General features: G+C 42.4%; 1 protein-coding gene and 1 pseudogene across 2 annotated transcripts in view; both read left to right on the forward strand.

Annotated features, from left to right (window-relative positions):
* The window catches only part of RNF144B (ring finger protein 144B), an 81209-nt gene that overhangs the window by 51165 nt on the left and 9901 nt on the right, over positions 1-20143 (forward strand). The window contains exons 4-5 of the mRNA XM_080807297.1: positions 1946-2006; positions 18731-18935. Of these exons, the coding sequence (XP_080663423.1) occupies positions 1946-2006; positions 18731-18935 (266 nt within the window). The remainder of the gene's footprint in view (positions 1-1945; positions 2007-18730; positions 18936-20143) is intronic.
* LOC308345123 (putative large ribosomal subunit protein eL32') lies at positions 9604-16310 on the forward strand (annotated as a pseudogene). Its single transcript has 2 exons — positions 9604-10031; positions 16146-16310. The product of its transcript is annotated as a putative large ribosomal subunit protein eL32' (transcript).

The following is a 20143-nucleotide window of genomic DNA, read 5'->3' on the forward strand; positions in this document are numbered from 1 at the left end:
ATTAGCATTTCATCTGTGTCTAAAGTACTCTATCTCCTGTTTGCTTTGTCATCTGTCAACGGTATTTGACTTAGCTGCTACATATATTGCATGTGATTGAAAAAAAAATCAGAATTTTTAGGAGTTGACTTTGAGGGGTTTGAAGAAGTTCTTCATCAGTCCAGAAGCTGTTTTAGTTGGGGGGCAAGTAGAGTATAGGACTGTCCCATAGAATCAAAGGCCTTTGGCGGGGGGCTTTAAAATAGATATACAGACTCTCACTGAGGTCTCTTCGGCCCAGATGACATCATCTCCAAGTCACCTTGGCCCCAAAGTTGAAGTAGTATTAGATTATTTGTTCTCTGTCACAAGGAAGCAATGACTAAGTGAGGAATTGAATTCCGATTCCTTAATGCCTCCCATCCCTTTGGTTACCTGTGTCTTCTGTCTCCAACTCAGAACTTTTTTTGAGACACCTTTGTCTTTTAGGAAGGATGTCCAGGTGGTATTATAACAGATGAAACAGAACTGGCTTTCAGTGTAATAAAAATCTAAACACACTTTTTAAAAAAAAAGTATGGTACAACACATAGCATATAAAATTAACCATAATTTTTTTTACAGTGATTGCTCAGGAGCTTTATTTAAAGTGCCAGATGAAAATGCAACCTTTTCCTCCCAGCTGGAGAAAAATGTTATAATTAAATTAAATTTATGTTTTACTGTACTTAGAATGGAGAAGACTGAACTTGCCTGTTTTGTAGTCCTTCATAGGTCTTAGCTAACTTTGTTTAATTCATTTGCAATGTAAACAAATTGAATTTTTTGTGTGTGTGAGGAGGAGGATTTGATTTTGAATACCTGTTAAAATGTACTGTATTTGTTCGGTGTAATTTTAAATTTTTTTTAATTTTTAATTATTTTTATTAACATATAATGTATTATTTGCCCCAGGGGTACAGGTCTGTGAATCGTCAGGCTTACACATGTTAAGTGTAGTTTTTAACTGCCTCATTTTTTTTTACTCTTGTTTTCTTAAAGCAGACTTCCTTTCATTGGTTGCAGGAACTTCCGTCTAGATATATTTCATACCAAAGGACATGTAATGTTTTCGAGTCAGAATTTCCAAGGCTACGACAGTGTCCTGTGTCAACTTGCTAAATGTTTAGAAGCCTAATATCAAATCCTTGGGTCTTCTCAGTTATAAATCTTTTAAGCAACATCAATATAGTTGGCGTCAACGGAGCTATTATTTTTAGAATGCCAGTGTAAAAGCAGTTAGCTTTTCCTGCATCTGACTTCAAAATGCAATTTGAAAGGATTAATCTGAAACGTCCTTTGGTTAGGTCTGACTCACTGTCATTTACTCGTAAACCTTTGGTTCATATCGCCATCTGCAATGGAAATAGGAGTTCAATCACAAGAAATACCTTTAGCATTTCTTTCCTACCAGGACATGGATGACGATGAGGGACAACCAAGGGCCCTGCAAAGTGATTTTTTTGGTCCGAAGAAATGATTTGCATATTGTTTAGAAGAGTCTATTCCCGAGGAGACAATGAGGTTTTCAAAATTCCTGAGGCACTATCCACCTGGCCTTAGTTTTTAAGTGTTCTAAAGCTAGAACCATAATCTTTTAAACATTTCTTAAATGAACGTGGAGTGATAAAGAACATCTTTCATATATATATACACAAATAATTGGGGAAGTCCAAAAGTTTGGTTGTCTGGTCTTAGTCGCTGCTGAGGGTAAGAATGGAATTTAACGAAGGAGTCCTGTCTTGGGTGCTTCGAGTAGTGGCTGCCGTAGAAATTGCTACTTGTCTTACCACGGAACTGTGGAGAGAAAAAGTTCTCGAACCACTGGTATAAAGTAAGCCAGACAAGAAGGAGAGGTGTTTGAAGGCTGGAACTCTGGACTCCAGTGAGGAGAGAGACCTCATCTTGTTAATATCTCTGGTTTCAGATTGCCTCCCTGGTGCCCGTGGATCAGTTTCAGCTCTACCAGCGGTTAAAATTTGAACGAGGTATGTATGCCCTTCTCTTTCTGTCCCCATGTTGAGTTGTGGCTTTCCTTGTGTCATCTTCACACTAACCTCCACAGAAGGTTAAGGAGGCTGTGGGCTGTCAACAAAGCCGCAAGGGCACTCCGAAAGGGGAAAACCTGGCATTGCACCGTAACATTTCAGCTTTCTCAGCCTCAGGCAGAAAAAATGCAGACTAGCAGGAAATAGAAGCTTCCTTATGTTGGCTGTTGTGTATTTTTAAGTTGGCTCATGTGAGACAAGTTCTGCAAAAGTTGTATAGTTTCACACAAGAAGATGTTCCTTAAAATGCTTTTTACCACCAGCTTTCCCACTCCTGAAGATCACTTCAAAACCTCCATCGACCCAAACATTTTTACTGCTGCTTGTAATACTCACTATTTGTTCTTTTGATACCACACCTGTAATCATAGCAATTGTGTCATTCTAATGCAATTTACAATCTACCAGTCTCATTTTCTTTCTGGCTTTGGCCTTGGGGTAATTTATATAGCTTTCTATTTGTACTCCCTTTTTATCTGTAAGATTTATTTATTTTTGTTCTTTTACCAAGATCTTTTTTTAAGTAGCCCTTTCTGTCCTGTCACACTCTGGACATTCTTGAACTAAATGGTCTGTTTTTCTTTCTTTCTTTCTTTTTTTAAAAGATTGATTTATTTTAGAGAGAAAGAGAGAGTGTACCTGCACAAGCGGGGAAGAGGCGCCAAGGGAGAGAGAAAGGGGAAGTAGACTCCCTGCTGAGCGCAGAGCCCAATACAGGGCTCCATCCCAGGACCCTGAGATCATGACCTGAGCTGAAACCAAGAGTCAGACGCTTAACCGACTGAGCCCCCCCAGGCGCCTCTAAATGGTCTGTTTTTCTATATCTGAGAAATAGGAGAAAATTGTTCCCCTAGAACACATAGTCTCATTGAGTGTATAAAATAAACTCTCATCTAGCATGAACATGCAAGTTTTCTGATTGCTAACTCTTAAATCTGGATTAGTAAAGTCTAAGAGGTAAAATGAGGGAAAGAGGAACATTTCTCTCTCATGTGAGTCTTTCATGGGTTGTCTTGCATGTCTTGTCTTTGATGCATTTTAAGTGGATCAAATAGTTTGACTCATATATAGAACTTACTTTTTTATCACAGGTTCTAGGCAGATGTCCCACTACAGATCCCATGAATTGATCATGGATTTTATTATCCCTATTTTTTAGATGAAGAAAGTGAAAATTGGAGAGGTTGAGACCCGCCTAGCATCGCATAGACTGTATCTAAGCTTCTTCATCTGTAGGAATAATTCCATATTTTTAAAAAGATTTTATTTATTTATTTGAGAGAGCGAGCATGAGAGGGGGAAATCAGAGGGAGAAGCAGACCCCTAGCTGAGCAGGGAGCCCAATGCGGGACCCGAACCCGGGACTCCAGGATCATGACCTGAGCTGAAGGCAGTCGCTCAACCAACTGAGCCACCCAGGCGCCCTCCATATTTTTTTCCTTAGGATAACATCTATCTAAAACAGAAAACATACCATTTCACCCATTTTAAGTGTATAATTCAGTGGCCTTAAGAACACACACAATTTTATGCAAACATCACTACCATTTCTTTATCACCCCAAGCAGAAACTATAATTAAATAATAACTTCCCATTTCCCTTTTTTCCCCAGCCCCTGGTAACTTCTGCTCTGCTGACTCTTCTGTAAATTTGCCTAGTGTAGATATTTCATGTAAGTGCAATCATACAATATTTTCCTTTTGGGTCTGGCTTATTTCACTTGTATAATGTCTTGAAGGTTCATCCATGTCCTGGCATATCTCGGGACTTCTGTTTCTTTTTATGGTCAAAGGATAATATTCCATGGTATGTATATACCACATTTTGTTTAACCATTCATCTGTTGAAGGGCACTTGGGTGGTTTCTACCTTGTCTATTGTGAATAATGCTGCAGTGAACGTTGGGGTACAAGTATCTTTCCGAGTCCTTGCTTTCAGTTCTTTTGGGTATATACCCAGGAGTGGAATTGCTGTGTCAAATGGTGATTCTAGGTTTAGTGTTGGAGGAACTGCCGATTAGACATTTTTACTATTGTAAAGTATGGGGAGTACATTATATTTGGAAGTATGTTAAGTCTGGTGACCATGTGGTTCAACTCCCTCATTTTATAAGAAAGGAAACCAAGGTCCAGAGACATATTGATGTGAGGTGATTCTGGAAGGCGATTTGTAATTCTCCAGTACCAATTCAGGCACTTCTTCATTATCATCCATAATACAGAATTATTATTAGAAAATAGGCCTGCCGAGTAAGAATAAATTTAAGTTAACAGTGTTACATAATGAAATTTACTTGATCGTCATTGTCTTTATCTGAATTCTGTATCTCATTTTTACTCGGTAGACTTCCTATCTACCTCAAACTCAAGACTTATCAGCTAGGTGACTTTGAGGTCTAGGCCATGAAAGTTTTTTTTCTTTTTTTTTTTTTTTAAGATTTTATTTATTTAAGAGAGAGAATGAGAGAGCACGGGGCGGGGGGGGGGGGGAGGAGGAGGGAAGAGACAGGGCTAGAAGCAGCCTCCCCACAGAGCAGCAGAGCAGGGAGCCTGATACAGGGCTCGATCCAAGGATCCCAGGACCCCAAGATCATGACTTGAGCCTAAGGCAGATGCTTAACCAACTAAGCCACGCAGGCGCCCCTGCCATGAGAGTGTTATATGTGGAACTGTTTAGAATGGGATCTTGGGATGCTTTAAATACTCATGTTGTGAATGAACTAAATGACTAATTGGAAAGTAAAAGTCTCTGGCTGGGCTCTCAGATACAGTTGTAGAGATTGTTGTGGCTCTGGAAAAATGGACAGTCAGATCAGTGGCAACTCTGTTTCTGAATTCCCAAAATTTTCATTAGTTTGCCCAGTTCTTATTGCCTACCAAGTTCTCAGTTTTTAGTTCGTCATCTGTGTTTTGTCTTCTGCTTTACGTTGCATATACGGTTAGCTCGCCTTTTATAGCTTTGTTTTCATCTAAGTCTTCATGGGGAACAATATTTTGAATAGGAACGAGCCTAAACCATCACTGTTTACATAAAGTGGAGAAACGGCATTTGGCATCGATTGGTTATTCTATGAATCCACTCTCCTTCCATCTGTGACTTTCCGTTGGCTACTACCATGTTTACAGCTTTCCTTTTCTGTGTCAGCCTTCCAATATTAACAAAGAAAAGAGGATACTAAGTTTGGCATGTGTTAGTGATCACTGCTGTACTCTCTACTGGTTCTCAAAGCACATGATGCCTGATGATTAATGTTAGAATTTTGCTTGTCTCTCAAATCTGCTTGCCCACAATCTTCTTTTTCAAAATAGGTTTTTTTTTTTTTAAACTGGGTTAAGATTTTCCATCTCTAGTCCTTAAGCACTTTTCCTATTTTTTTGTGACACTGTTTTACTTATTATAATTGCAAATTGTTTCCATTTCTTGGTAGGTTAATGGGTCCGTTCTTGGATATTTGTATTCTCACGGAGTGGCTGGGAACGCCTACAAATGGTTCAAGGGTCATAGTGTTCTCCTTTGGAGAGAAGTGAAGTAAAATAAGAATTTATTTTCCTGTTACCTGTTAATCCTCCTGCATTCTCTCACGTCTTCAGTATTTCCTTTTTGGGGGACCGAGTATCTGCTGTGTGCCAGGTGCCCTTCTAGACTCCGCCGTCAGCCACGGCCCCACCTTTCTCTGAAAGCCATCCGCTCAGAGCGTTTGTCCCAGCCTCCTTTAGCTGTGAGTCCCAACATTTATAATATGGCTCTTTCTTTCCTCTTGTGCCTTTATCTGTCCTTGGTGAAATGGTCCCCACCACTCTTTTGTGTCCATTCCTGGAGGTTTTATCTCACCTAGTGTGAGATAAACACTCTCTCTCACCTAGTGTGTGGTTATTTGGTTTCTTTTGGTGTTTTTTCTTTTTAGGGCTGTGGGATACTTTAGTGACCTTAGTGTCAGTTTGGTTTGATTTTGTTAACACCTCCCGTCTCTCACTAGGTATCTTCCTGTTCGTCGTTGCTGATCGCAAGCCCATTCTTGTGCTTGCACGTGCATGCGTGCACATGTTCTCCTCTTGAGCCTGTTTTTCTGGTGTTTTATGGTAAATGTGTGACTAAGCCTAGGATTCGCTTGCGAAGCTATTCTGTGCTTCTGGGAGCTCACACTTTCTCCTCAGCTTCCTGCTTCCTCTCCTTCACCATCAAGTCTTTCTTGTGGGTTAGTTCTCAAAATCTAAAACAGCACTCTCTAGCAGTTTCAGCTAAAAAAACCTGAAGTATCTGCAAGAAAGGACATTTATTATTGAGTAGGGTGACATTTCTAAAGGGGCCCTGAATGTTCTCCATTGTGTGAAGTGTTTGCCTCGTCCTGTGTGCACTTCATTTCCTCATCTGTAAAAGGGGGATACTGTACAGAGTGAGTTAATACTGTGTGTCTGTCACCCTGTTGTCGTCATTGTTGTTTTGTTATTCATCATTGTCACCACCCCATCTGACCTTTACCCCAGTTTTCTAAACTAAATGAAGAAGACACCTTCTAGAATCCAGATCATATCTTGACTGAATGTATAACACAATAATACTTTTGTTCCCTTTTCATCTTAATTTGTATCTTTTTCAGCATGTCTCTACCCTTATTGTCCTAGATTCTAGAGCATTGTATGCTTCCCCAAGGTTCATAGCAGCCATGTCCACAATCACCAAAATGTGGAAAGAGCCAAGATGCCCTTCAACAGACAATGGATAAAGAAGACATGGTCCATATACACAGTGGAATATTACTCAGCCATCAGAAAGGATGAACACCCAACTTTTGCATCAACTTGGATAGGACTGGAGGAGATTATGCTGAGTGAAATAAGTCAAGCAGAGAAAGTCAAATATCATATGGTTTCACTTATTTGTGGACCATAAGGAACAGCATGGGGGACATTAGGAAAAGGGAAAAATGAAGGGGCAGAAATTGGAGTGGGGGACGAACCATGAGAGACTATGGACTCCGGGAAACAAACAGAGGGTTTTAGAAGGGAGGGAGGTTGGGGGAGGGGTGAGCCTGGCGATGGATATTAAGGAGGGCACGGATCGCTTGGAGCACTGGGCATCATACGCAAACAATGAATCATGGAACATGACATCAAATACTAATGATGTACTGTATGGTGACTGACATAACACAATTAAAAAAAAAAAAGTGCTATATGGCACCGTGATAATGAAAGCTAATTTCTTACACCACCTGCCATATCTGGTTCCTTCATACTCTTACTTGAAGCATAAATCCACCTTCTCTGACCACTTCCAAGGAGATGATGACTTGCAAGTGGCTGCTTTAAAGACAAAAGGTTCCAGTACTGGTAGTGGAAATGGAAATCTATTTAATCACACGATTATGTTTTTACGCAGACAATGGTTTTCTAGGAGGAAAAACAGCCCAGTCTCGGCATATATTCACTAACCATGAGTAAAGCAAACGCCTAACTTCCATGGGTTGTAACGTAACAGCGTGAGACTAGATAAACTCAGAAGCTGTTTCCAGGTTTGAAATTCTGTACTTCTCCTCCGCAGTCTTGACAGCAACCCCTCGGCTCAAGGCCACATCTATTTGAGTTTATTTACCATGGCAGATGTTAATTCTGATCAGTGTAGTTTAATTGCATTTTAACTATCTACAGAAGACCTTTGTTCTTTGAGCTATCAGAAAGCAAATTAACTTTGGCATAATTAAAAATGCAGCGGGTCATAAAAGTTAAAACAGTTTGGTTTATTTCAGCTGATAATTAGCTTGGATGTATCGTGTTCCTCACAATAAGAAATCATGGAATATCTTTTTTGGCACAGTTTCATGATGGCAGAAAACTCACTCATGTTAGTTAAGAGAATTTACAACAGGATAAAAGCAAACTCTACATCCCTAATGGTGATAGTTTCCGGTGGGGAAACCAAGGGTTGTGAGATCAGCTTTTGAAAACTGAAGGCAATCACTGGGGTCTGATATGGCCCTCCTGGCAGTTTTCTCAGAATGTTTATTTCTCAATAATTGTCAGAATACAGAAGTAGAAATAGCTTTGAATAGCATTTCCTGCCTTGCATAATTTATATGAACAAGTAGTCTTACATCAAGTAGTCATGGAGCTTTATTTCAGTAATCAGTTCTATCTTTCATAAGTAAATTCTGGTTGAAGTTTGTGAATTTGTCTGTCTCCGATGTAAGTCCATTATATTTAATCCCTGCTGAATCATGTTCATGTCAAGGTGTTGGGGGCACCACTGGGAATGATGTACACAGGGCCCTGCTTGCTCTTTTTCTAGATTCCCAAATTTACCCCCATCTCAGAGCTCCATGAAGATTTTCTCACTGCTAATGCAGAAGAAATTAGTTGAATATGCATGAGTTCATCTTCCTCCAACTTTGGAATGGAAATTTGAAGGGGGGGAAACTAAACATTGAAATTTTGGGATAATTGTGCATTTTGCTTATCTACCTAATAACTGTTTCCAAGGCCAAGAGCCAGGAGTTAGAATTGAATTCACAATAATAGTAATAAAAAGTATACTTTTTTTTTTTACCTGTACCTGTACATGGTTAATGCAAAATTTTAAATACACTTTTTATTACTATATGCCACCCCCTCTTCTGACTCTGCTCAGCTCACTGGGGTAGAGTCAAGAGTGAGGGGAGGAAGGCCTTGTTCATGGACAGCAATTTGGCTTCTACCTGGAGTCCATCAGTTGGTTCCTCTTTGGTGAGTTTAGGACCACTAATATCTGATGCCCCGTCAGTGTTTTTTCCTTTTCTGCTAAGCTGGCCTCTAGGCTCCATTCAGGGTAGACTCTATAACTTGATATAAAGCAAAACTGTGCTCTTCATGACATATTGAAATTCTAGTAATTCTTAAATATAATGACTCTTTTAGCATCTATGGACATTGGCTTGTCACTGCTCTTCTAGGAGTTGGGCTGATAAGCAGTGAGAAGGGCAGATGACACGCTCTTCCGTGTAATCCGGCCAGACTCATCTGTGTGGAGCCCTGTTGGGCTGGGAGCTGCTCTCCAAGAGACGCCAAGATGCCCTCTGCAAAAATCTCCCTGAGTACTCATTTGTGTCTGTTCCTGGGAAATATCTGAATGCAGGGCTGAGCAATATAGAACCTTCCTGTGTATACCACCATTATTTTCTATTACCATTGAGAACGCATCTACAGATACCATTCCTTACACTTCTGTTATGTTGCTTCATTCATTTATTCAACAAATACTACATTCCAGGAAGCTTTCTAGATCAGTGGTTGTTGACTTGGGATGACTGCTTCCAGCTGCATCTTTACTAGGAAATCTTGACAGTTTCACCATCAATATACGCTCCAAACTGTCAGTACTTTTACTTCTAACATCGAATCCAGTGTATCATCTTGGATTAGATTACTACAGTATCTGTGTTGCCACCACAATCCATTCTCCCTTCAGTAGCCAGAGTCATCTTCTAAGAATGGTAATCATATCACGGCTCTCCCCTAATCAAGATGGCACTCCCCTGTTTTTGTTGGAGCTCCCTGTGGAGGTGGCAGCCATCTCCTATTCGCATCATGGCTGCCCTCGGACCTCTGGTGAAGGCCAAGATTGCTAAAAGGAGGACCAAGATGTTCATCTGGCACCAGTCAGACCAGTATGTCAAAATTAAATGCAACTGATGGAAACCCAGAGGTATTGACAATAGAGTGCACAGGAGAACCAAGGGCCAGATCTTGATGCCCAGCGTTGGCTATGAGAGCAACAAGAAAACAAAGCACATGCTCTCCCGTGGCTTTCAGAAATTCCTAGTCTCCAGTGTCAAAGAGCTTGATGTGCAACAAATCTTACCGTGCAGAGACTGGTCAAAATGTCTCCTCTAAGAACTGCAAAGCCATTGTGGAAAAAACAATCCAGCTGGCCATCAGGGTCCCAGTGCCAGGCTGTGTAGCGAAGAAAACGAATGGACAGCCCGCTTATGGGTATGCTGTATTTGTGTTAATAAAACTACCCAAAAAATGTGCACTCCCCACCAGTGGCTTCTCATCGGGCTTAGGCCTTATCATCTTCATCTGTGACCAGGCCCTTGATGATTGTTCCTGAGACATTTCCCCTTGCTCGCTTAGCTCCTTGTAAACTTTTACTGCCTTCTTACCTGTGTAAGTCACTTCTTTTGCATCATTTGGCTATACGTTGGAAATCTTTCCAGTCAAAACCACGTGTAGATTGGCTGCCTAGTCATGGTTCTAGTCTATCGACTTAAATGTGTTTTAAAAAAATGAACATCTATAAATAAGTCTCAAGCAGAAGTAATGTTTGCTCAGAGTCATCTGGTTCTCACACCAATGTAACAGTCCCAGAGGCTTATCTCCAGCAATTCTGGCCAAATTGATAGTTACCTCGTTGAAAAAGCGGAAAGTGTGCTTTTGAGCAGAGAGGTCTCTGTCATGAATCAAAAATAAAGCAGGCAGAGGAAAAAAACAAATCCTGTAAGTATTCTTTGTACGTTCAGGCCCAGAGGCACCAGTATACCTTTTCTTCACATTCAAAAATGTCCTTCCTGAATTTCTATAGAAGGTTTGGTGTCTGCTGTTTGACTGCCCAGGGATCAGTCTCTTTAATCTTATCTCCATCTCCAGTTAGAGAAGTCGAGTCACTACTCTTCTGAATCTTCCGTTAACTCCTGGTTAACTTACTCAGCTCCTCAGGTTAACACGGAAACGGAAAGCTGAGGGGACTGTCAGGAATTTGGCTGGATTTGTCTTTTTGCCTCAGAAGAGTTACTTCCTCTGCTCTTAATGGTTTATCAAGAAGACAATAGCACCCCTCTTTTGGCAATATCTTTTACATAACCAGAACAAAATTTCAAAGCTGTCGGACAAGCTCGAGTACTTGAGTAAAGAATATCTGTGCCCAAAAGCAGATGTTACAGAAACACATGATACTGTATTGCTACTGTGGGCGCCTCCTGTATTGATGGACATTTCTCAAAGAATTGTGTCAGATTCTAACTAGCAGTGCTTTCTTTTTATTTAAATTCTCAAAAAGAGTGGCTGATGATCCAGTAATGGTACTATGAAGTATTTAACCAAAGGATACAAAAATAGACTCAAAGGACACATGCATTCTGAGGTTTATAGTAACATTATCAGCTAGAGCCAAGTTATGGGAAGAGCCCAAATGTCCACTGACAGATGAAGGGATAAAGATGATGTGGTGTATACATACAATGGACTCTTACTCAACCACAAAAAAGAATCAAGTCATGTCATTTGCAACAACGTGGATGAAGCTAGAGAGTCTTATGCTAAGCAAAAGGAGTCAGAAAAAGACAAATACCATGTGATTTCACTAATATGTGGAACTTAAGAAACCAAACAGATGAACATGAGGGGAAAAAAGAGGCAAACCAGGAAACAGACTCTTAACTCTAGGGAACAAACTGAGGGTTACCGGAGGGGAGGTGGACGCGGGGATGGGTTAAATGGGGGATGGGGAGTAGGGAGGGCACTTGTTAGGATGAACACTGAGTGTTGTATGTAAGTATGAATCACTAAATTTGACACCCCCAGCTAATATTACAATGTATGTGAACTAACTGGAATTTAAATAAAAACTTAAGTAAATAAAAGGGTGGCTGAAAGGGGGCTCTAGTTGAGAGAAGTAATTGGTTTAAATTAGTAGATATCTGTCTTCTGTTTTCTCCTGTGACCCTCTGTATTTATAAAGGAAAAAATTTTGACTTGCTGGGTAGACATGTACTGAGTGCATCCCATCTGACTGGCGCTGTGAGGGGTGCTTGGAAATTGGATAGGGAGATCCAGAAATATTTACTTGTGACATGCTATGGTTCTTTTTTTAAGATTATATTTATTTGACATAGAGAGACACAGTGGTAGAAGGAACACAAGCAGGGGGAGCAGGAGAGGGAGAACAGGCTTCCCGTGGCATAGGGAGCCCATCGTGGGGCTCGATCCCAAGATCCTGGGGTTATGACCCGAGCCGAAGGCAGATGCTTAGCTGAGTTACCCAGGAACCCCTCATGCTATGGTTCTAAGTGGAAGAAAGAGCTTGCCTCTCCTCTAGGGTAGCTCTCACTGGAGTTAAAGATCCCAGTCAGATGTGCAAAAAGCAAATAATGATCAAAAAATGAGAATATAACCAAATACCAAATACTCTAGAAGAAGAAGATATACACCCATGGGAGACAGGCGAGGTTACTTCAGGTAGAAGTACTTGTCTGTATGTAGAATGTTCAGGAAGGAGAAAAGGCTGGCCAGCAAATGTGGCTAAAGGGACTGTCACTGTTGTCCTTTCAATTTCTCCTCTTCTTGTGCTAGGTTCTGTTCTTTGGTTGCCCACTCTGTGCCCCCCACTGGATGGTGTTGAAGTCGGGTTTATATATTTAAGTGTTTGCTCTCAGTTTGGACAGTGTTCAGTGATGTGTTGGTAAACAGATTTGCGGGGGAAGTGGGGAGGCTCTGATTTATGGTGTTTGCCAATTTCTGTAGTGTAAATACTCTCATCGCGGCTGATTTCTCAAGTGGGCGATTCATTTGATGTCACCGAATGCGGAGTTGACAAGATGGAGTAGGCTGTTGGCTCCTGGCAAGACCCCGCTTTAGAGGGTGACTGCCAATGTCCTTGCTCCGTGTCATCTTAAGTACAGCATCTTTATTACAGTGTCTGGAAGGAGACTATTCTTTCCTTTTTATACCTTCCACACTCTGGCTGCCTACAGAGTTGCTATTCTGGGGACTGTTTTTTGTTTTTTAGTCTCTGTTTACGTGGTGCCTTAGTTCTCTCGAACTTCATCTCAGCATGTGCCATCTGCTTTGTGCTGTGAGCAGGAGCGACCAGTTCTACTTCCTGAGTTTAGAGCTGATTGAAAGGGGAAACTTCATTATGGATACTCCGATAAGAAAAGCATTAAAATATTCCTGTCTTATGAAAACCTTCTGTATTTTATACATTCCTTACCTCCCCCCCTAAGAGCTGCTCGCAGACAGTAACGGTTTATTTTATGTTATCTCATGGGGTGCTCTGTCAGTTATTGCATTGCTTTTTGAAAATATTTCATTAATTTAAACATCTCTTGTTCTTTTCACACTGAGATTTCTGAGAAGCAAACCTCTATTTTCATCTCTTTAAGGCTAGGGTCTCTAAACAGTCCCTGAAATTGATCATTTGTTGAATGAACAACGAATAACAGACATTTGACTAAGTTTTCAGGCATATCAGCACAAGAAGTCAGGCCTCAAGAAGAAGTTTGGAATAGTTCAAATTTAAAGCAAGGTTGAGACTCAGTCATGGCTTGGGTTCTGTAAGTAAGGATATTCGGGAGAAATCAAGGACTGAGTCTTTGACACCATCCATCGATGGAACCAAAGGAAGCAGTACTGATGTGAAAGGAGGTTGGTTGTGGGAAGAGAATAGAGAGGCTGGTGCCTTACGGAGGAGAGCCCCAAGAGTATCAGGTAGAAGATAGAAGGAGAAACATTTGCCGGGGATGAGTAGAGGGATGGCGGTTTTAACTTTCAGAGAGCAGTTTATTAAGGGGCTGGGAAGAAAAAGTTTACTTTAGAGACTTAAGGAGGATATGAGGGGAAAGGAATGAGAATCAGTGAATCTGGATCACTCATCCAAGGACTGACATGAGACAGGAAGGTGAAATGGATGTTACGTACAGGGAGACACTAAGTAGGGTTCTAGCAAGGGTAATTATTGTTCATTTTAATGTTGGAAATTTTTTTCATTGCCCCCCTTATAAGTGATGCTTCATAAAGGAGGTTTAATTTTGAGAGTGCTAAATGTAAAGTTCCATGTTTTGCCAAGTTGGTGTCTTTCCAAATGTAGAGAGCCTAACTGAGGTGGGTGGAGATTTTTAGAGTCTAATAACAATCATAACATACTTTCAACACCAGGACTGGTATTGGATGGTTTTAGTGTGCTATGAACATCTGTTGATGAAAGTACTAGAAGAGAATGGAAAATAAATTTCAGTGCAAGGCAATTTCAAGATGGTATTAGTAGTGTGTGTATTGTAAGGCAGTTGTTGGCAGAGGAGTATATCTAGCTTTTACAAAAAACCAAGGATGACTGCTATAAATCAACAAGAAGCATCCCATCACTGTGTCAGTGTACTGGAGCACACAAATAAAATAAATATTCCTTGCCTACAACCTAAGAGAGAAAGGCCATCTCCATGAAGAGACAAGAGCACAGCAATGAACAAGATGGTGGTTCTGTGACACCAAAATTAAGACAAGTATGTTGTAGGTCCTTTATTTTTTTTAAATCTTTTTTAAAAAAAGACTTTGTTTATGTGACAGGGAGAAAGAAAGTGAGAGCAGGCACACAAGCAGAGGGGAGTAGGAGAAGGAGAAGCAGGCTTCCTGATGAGCAGGGAGCCCGATGTGGGCCTCGATCCCAGGACCCTGGGATCATGACCTGAGCTGAAGGCAGATGCTTAACCGATTGAACTATGCAGGCAACCTTATTTATTTATTTTAGAGAGAGTGTGCAAGCACAGGGGGAGGGAGGGTGGGGCAGCGAGGGAGAGAGAGAATCTTGAGCAAACTCCCCACTGAGCACAGAGCCCGAAGCCGGGCTTGATCTCCTGACGTTGAGATCATGACCTGAGCCCAAACCAAGAGTCAGATGCCCAACCGACTTACCACCCAGGTGCCGTTGGTAGTAGCCTTTTAAAACTAGCTTTAAAAAATTATAAAAGTAGTATTTGCTCCTGTTTCTTTTTAAAATTCGAGTTTAGGGGCACCTGGGTGGCTCAGTTGGTTGAGCAACTGCCTTCGGCTCAGGTCATGATCCTGGAGTCCTGGGATCGAGTTCCGCATCGGGCTCCCTGCTTGGCAGGGAGTCTGCTTCTCCCTCTGACCCTCCCCCTTCTCATGCTTTCTCTCTCTCTCAAATAAATTTAAAAAAAAATCCTTAAAATTCAAGTTTAGGAGCATGTGTATTTCTCAGTTGGTTAAAGCGGCTGCTTTTGGCTCAGGTCATGATCTCAGGGTCCTGGGATTGAGCCCCGCATCTGGATCCTGGCTCAGCGGGGTGTCTGCTTCTCCCTCTCCCCCTGCCCCCTCAACTCATGCTCTCTCTCTCTTTCTCTCTCAAATAAATAAAATAAGTATTTTTTAAAAAAACAAATTCAAGTTTAGTATTAAAGTAAATCTTTGCCTCCTATTCCAACCTCTGCCCTTTATTCAAGGATAACTGTTTATGCTTCTTAGATTTTCTGAAAATGTTAAAACATATTTCTATATATACGTACTCTTATAAACATGGTTCATTTATACCCTTCCTCAATCTGCATTTTTTTTTTTTTTTTTGAGAGAGAGAGACACAGAGAGAGAGGGAACACAAGCAGGGGTAGTGGGAGAGGGAGAAGCAGGCTTCCTGCCGAGCAGGGAGCCCGATGTGGGGCTCGATCCCAGGACCCCGGGATCACGACCTGAGCTGAAGGCAGAGGCTTTAACCCACTGAGCCATCCAGGCGCCCCTCAATCTGCATTTTTGAACTGGCAATATATCTTTGGGATCTTTCCATATTGTCACATCAATTCACCTTATTTTACAGCTACCTAGTGTTCAGCTATATGGATGTATATTATTTGTCTAGTAACCTACACAAAAGCCTTATGGGTCTGGCACAGGGTGTTAATTTTTTAAAAAGGTTAATAAATAATAAAAATAAAATTTTATTATGTAGATAAGGTTTTCTACAGGATGATGTGTGTAGTGTATATTTTATTTCTATTTGCATACACACATTTACTCGCGCCTCACTTATAAAGACTTTAAATGTCTTCTCGGACATGGTACTTTAATCCCCTTTGTAAACTTACCAGCCGCACAGGAGGAGCAGTCCTTGTCTGACCTGGGCATTTGCTCCCTGTTGCGAGAGGTAACCTTATGGGTTGAGATGCTTTCATCTGCAAGGAACAGAATGCCGGGCTAACAAGTGCCTTAACCAGTGAAGGCACTGAATTCCCTTGCGCTCAGGAAATCCAGAGGTAGGCAGTTGCGGGTGTGGTTGACGGAGCGGCTCAACTTCTCCAACTCCTGTAATTTTCCCGTTAGAGTCCCAGGGTTGTGGCGGCCCAGGCATCACCGCTTCACACAGCCGTGTTCACAGGCTCGCAGACGGAAGGGAGATCCTTGCCGGCGAATCCGGAAGGAGATTTAGTCCCAGAAGCCCCTTGCAGTCTTCCCTCGCCTCCCATTGGCCAGAACCATGTCACATGACCACACCCTGGCTGTGCGGAAGGCCGAGAGCGCAAGTCCGCTGTGTGTCTGTAGAGACCTGAGCGCTCTCAGCCAGGAGGTTAGAAAGACGCTGGGACAGATGTTGACCAGATACTGTAAAGGTGGCTAGAGGAGTCCCTCACAGTTCTGGGTAGAGTTAAAATCTGTCTCCTGGTAACGCCACTTCGGGTGTTGGTTAAGCTCTATAAGCTATCCCTAAAGACCAAGACTTCTGACGAAGTAAGGAGAAGGCTGCAATGTCTCCGTTTTGCCCCTTCCACCACTCTCCTTCGCCCGATCATTCCTGTTCTGTCACAGTGGAGGAAAGTCCAGAGCATCGCGGCTTCCTGCGGCTCGGACTCTTCCGTTGCTTTTTGCACTGGAGTGTGCATCAGCTGCCTTGCTTCCTAAGGTTTTTTTCCTTTCTGGGGATTCATCAAAATTTGTGACTGCTCCCGTATTCATTGTTTCTGCTTTTACTGTGGCAACCCGGATACCTGAAAAATAAGTTGGTACAAACCAATAGGTCAGAATGCCTACCAAATAATTTGGATTAGAATTATGAGAACGAGTTGTATCCTTGTATCTTTTTTAGGGTGATCCGCAGGGATGTTATTAATTTAACTATAATATGAGTCTTTCCTTTCCGTATTGTCAGTCCTTTAAAAGACCTGGGATTTGGGGGCACCTGGGTGGCTCAGTCGTTAAACGTCAGCCTTTGGCTCAGGTCATGATCCCAGGGTCCTGGGATCCAGCGCTGCATGGGGCTCCCTGCTCAGAGTGAAGCCTGCTTCTCCCTTTCCCACTCCCCCTGCTTGTGTTTCCTCTCTCGCTGTGTCTCTCTCTGTGAAATAAATACATAAAATCTGAAAAAAAAAATTAAAAGGCCTGCGATTTGGAATGGGTGGTTAAGAAGGTAGGTGATGTGTGAGTCCTTAGCTCTAATTTATACATGAGCCTTCATTTCTTTGGACTTAGTGTTTGTGATGCTGTCATAAGAGTTTGGAAAAAAATATAAATGTGTGGAAATAAAAGGTCAGGACCTTGGAGCAGAGGTGTGTGTCACTGTCTCCTTGATTTTCTAACCAGCCTTTCTCAAACTTTTAGGGATTTCTTTCAAGGGTCCATCTCCCTTGGGGTCTGTGTATCTGTGAATCATAGGCTTCCCTTTTCTGATTTTATTTGGCTCATCGTTCTCCGACCCCTATTCCCCAGAATTGTTAGATAAGAAAATAAGTGTAAGGGTTCTCTTTTTGAATGAAAACCTGTAATAAGCATGGATCTGATTGTTGCCTTTTCTAGACGAGAGATTAATGGAGACAGTGTTTGCTGGAACATTTTGGACTTATTTCCCTTGATACTGAATTTGTAAAATTATTACCTTTAAAACTAAGCTCATACTTAATGCCTTCATTTCCTTTTCGCACCACTCTTTGGGTCTGTTTGCCTCCTGTGTGGAAATTTCCAAGAATCATAAGCCTTAGGAGATTTAAAACTGGAATCCATCAGTTTAAAATTTGCAAAATACATTGGTTCAGAGAAAAAAGGGCTACTCTGTTCCTCAAATAACATCATTTTTACATGATATGTTCCCTTAAAGGTCACATTGTAAGACAAGAATGTGAGGTCTGTTATTGAATAGAAAAATGGAAAACCAAACACGATCTGTAAACATCTGAATAGAATGACAGTCGGCTTCCCCCCAACTCCATATTCCTTCCTACAGGCCACTTGGATGTGGTTGGTATAGTCTATAACTGACTATCATTTTATGGTCTGTGAAACCTTTTGATTTTGGATCTTCTGAGTCTTTTACAAATATCTCTAACTAGCATGTGGTAGGAGAACAGAATATCCAAATTGATAGCTAATCTGACTTCTTGGCTACGCCCCACCAGGCACTGTTGGGTCCTTCAACTCTTTGATTTCTTCCTTGTTCTTTCAGTTCCCTCTAAAAAAAGTATAAGAAACATCACTGCTTTTTTCGCAGTCCCGGAAAGGACACAATCCCATGAATTTCTTTTTCCTTTTGCTTCTGTAGGTCCTTCAGGTCCCGTTTTCCTCCAAGATAATACCCCCAAATAGTTGTAGCAGGGACTTAAGATTTTTGCCTACTTTGAGTGCTGAAAGGTGAGAAGTATTCCAAAAGGCTTGCCCATTTGGGTTAGCGAGAACACTTCCTATCTGTTCATAAGGGCAGTGGTGGCCTCTTCCACTAGTACCTACTTTGAGAAACATGGCAGCGCTGAGTGACCTCGTAAGTCTGGGTCCCTCGTGAAGACCAAGAGTAGAAATCACTGCCCTCGGTTGTACTAACCTTCCCTAAATATTAGCCTATAAAAGAGAAGAAGGAAGGGGGGAAAGTCTAGGCCCGTACGAAAGACACATAGACCGTCACCTTTTCTTTGTTCATGCTTTAGAAGTTCACCTGGACCCCTACCGAACGTGGTGTCCTGTCGCAGACTGTCAGACCGTGTGCGCTGTTGCCTCCAGGGACCCAGGACAGCCCGTGCAGGTGGAGTGCCCTTCTTGTCACCTGAAGTTCTGCTCCTGTTGCAAGGATGCTTGGCACGCAGAGGTCTCCTGTAGAGACAGTCAGCCCATCGTCCTGCCAACAGAGCACAGGTGAGAAAGGAGAGACGGTCTTTGTGATTCTTCACCCCAAATAGGTCACCCGGAGAAGGAGTTCTCCTGTGATGGAATTCAGAGGTGGGTTCTTTCCCCCTCGGAACTTCCCTGAGAAGCGTCTCCGAACTGGGAAGTAGTTAACAAAGAGTAACCGACACAGTCTTTCTAAGGGGATTTTAGGTATTTACCCCTGGAGACTCTCCCAGATACCGCTGAAATGAGGCTCTTCAGGTTGGAAGGCCCACGGCCCACTGGTTTTCAATAGCAGGGCGTGACTTGTCCACGGCCGTTTGCTTAGAAGCCATGAGCTCCTGCCGTGGATTTCTTCCTGCTTGCAAAGCGATGCGGAAGTTACGTTGTGACCTGACCGTGTGGCAGCTTGTGGGGTGTGCCAGCCCTATCGGAGAGGGCACAGTAGAAGCAGCGGGCCTTCAGGGGCTCAATGCTCAATACCCAGGTCTTAGAGGAAAAGAGCTACATCCCCTATACGTGGTGCCCTGCAAAGACGGTGCCAAAGTTCAGAGTTGGTGACAGTGAGAAGCAGTTAAATCTGTACCTTTCAGGGGCGCCTGGGTGGCTCAGTAGGTTAAGCCTCTGCCTTCGGCCCAGGTCATGATCTCAGGGTCCTGGGATCGAGCCCCGTATTGGGCTCTCTGCTCAGCGGGGAGCCTGCTTCCCCCTCTCTCTCTGCCTGCCTCTCTGCCTACTTGTCATCTCTCTCCCTCAAATAAATAAAAATTTAAAAAATTAAAAAAAAAAAAATCTGTACCTTTCAGTACAAAGGGTTTTTACGGCAGCAGAAGGGCCCAGAGTGAGAGAGCTTTGTGCACGATCCCTGGCCTTGCTGGAGGCTTTGGCTGTTCTGCATCAGCGAGAACAGAGGCATCGGTGTGCCCAGTCTAGTTGGCTGGCTCACCCCACACCCTCAGAGAGTGTGGAACCGTTCTTCAGGAACGGGAGCGCTACCTGGCTAGGATACTGTGCTTGAATCTGGGACCAGACAAACCAAGAGGAAAACTAGACCTAGTGCCCGTGGCAGGCACGCGCCTTCTTAGCCAGTACCCTCTGCACGTGGCGGATAGGTCTGTGGGCATCATGGGACAAGGGGAAGATCCCAGAGCAGAGAGGAGTTGGGTTCTATTTTTTATTTTTATTTCTTAAGATTTTATTTATTTAAGAAAGAGAGAGCATGGTGGGGGTGGGGA

The sequence above is a fragment of the Martes martes genome, assembly GCF_963455335.1.
Source record: "Martes martes genome assembly, chromosome: 6".
Classification (NCBI taxonomy): Eukaryota; Metazoa; Chordata; class Mammalia; order Carnivora; family Mustelidae; genus Martes; species Martes martes.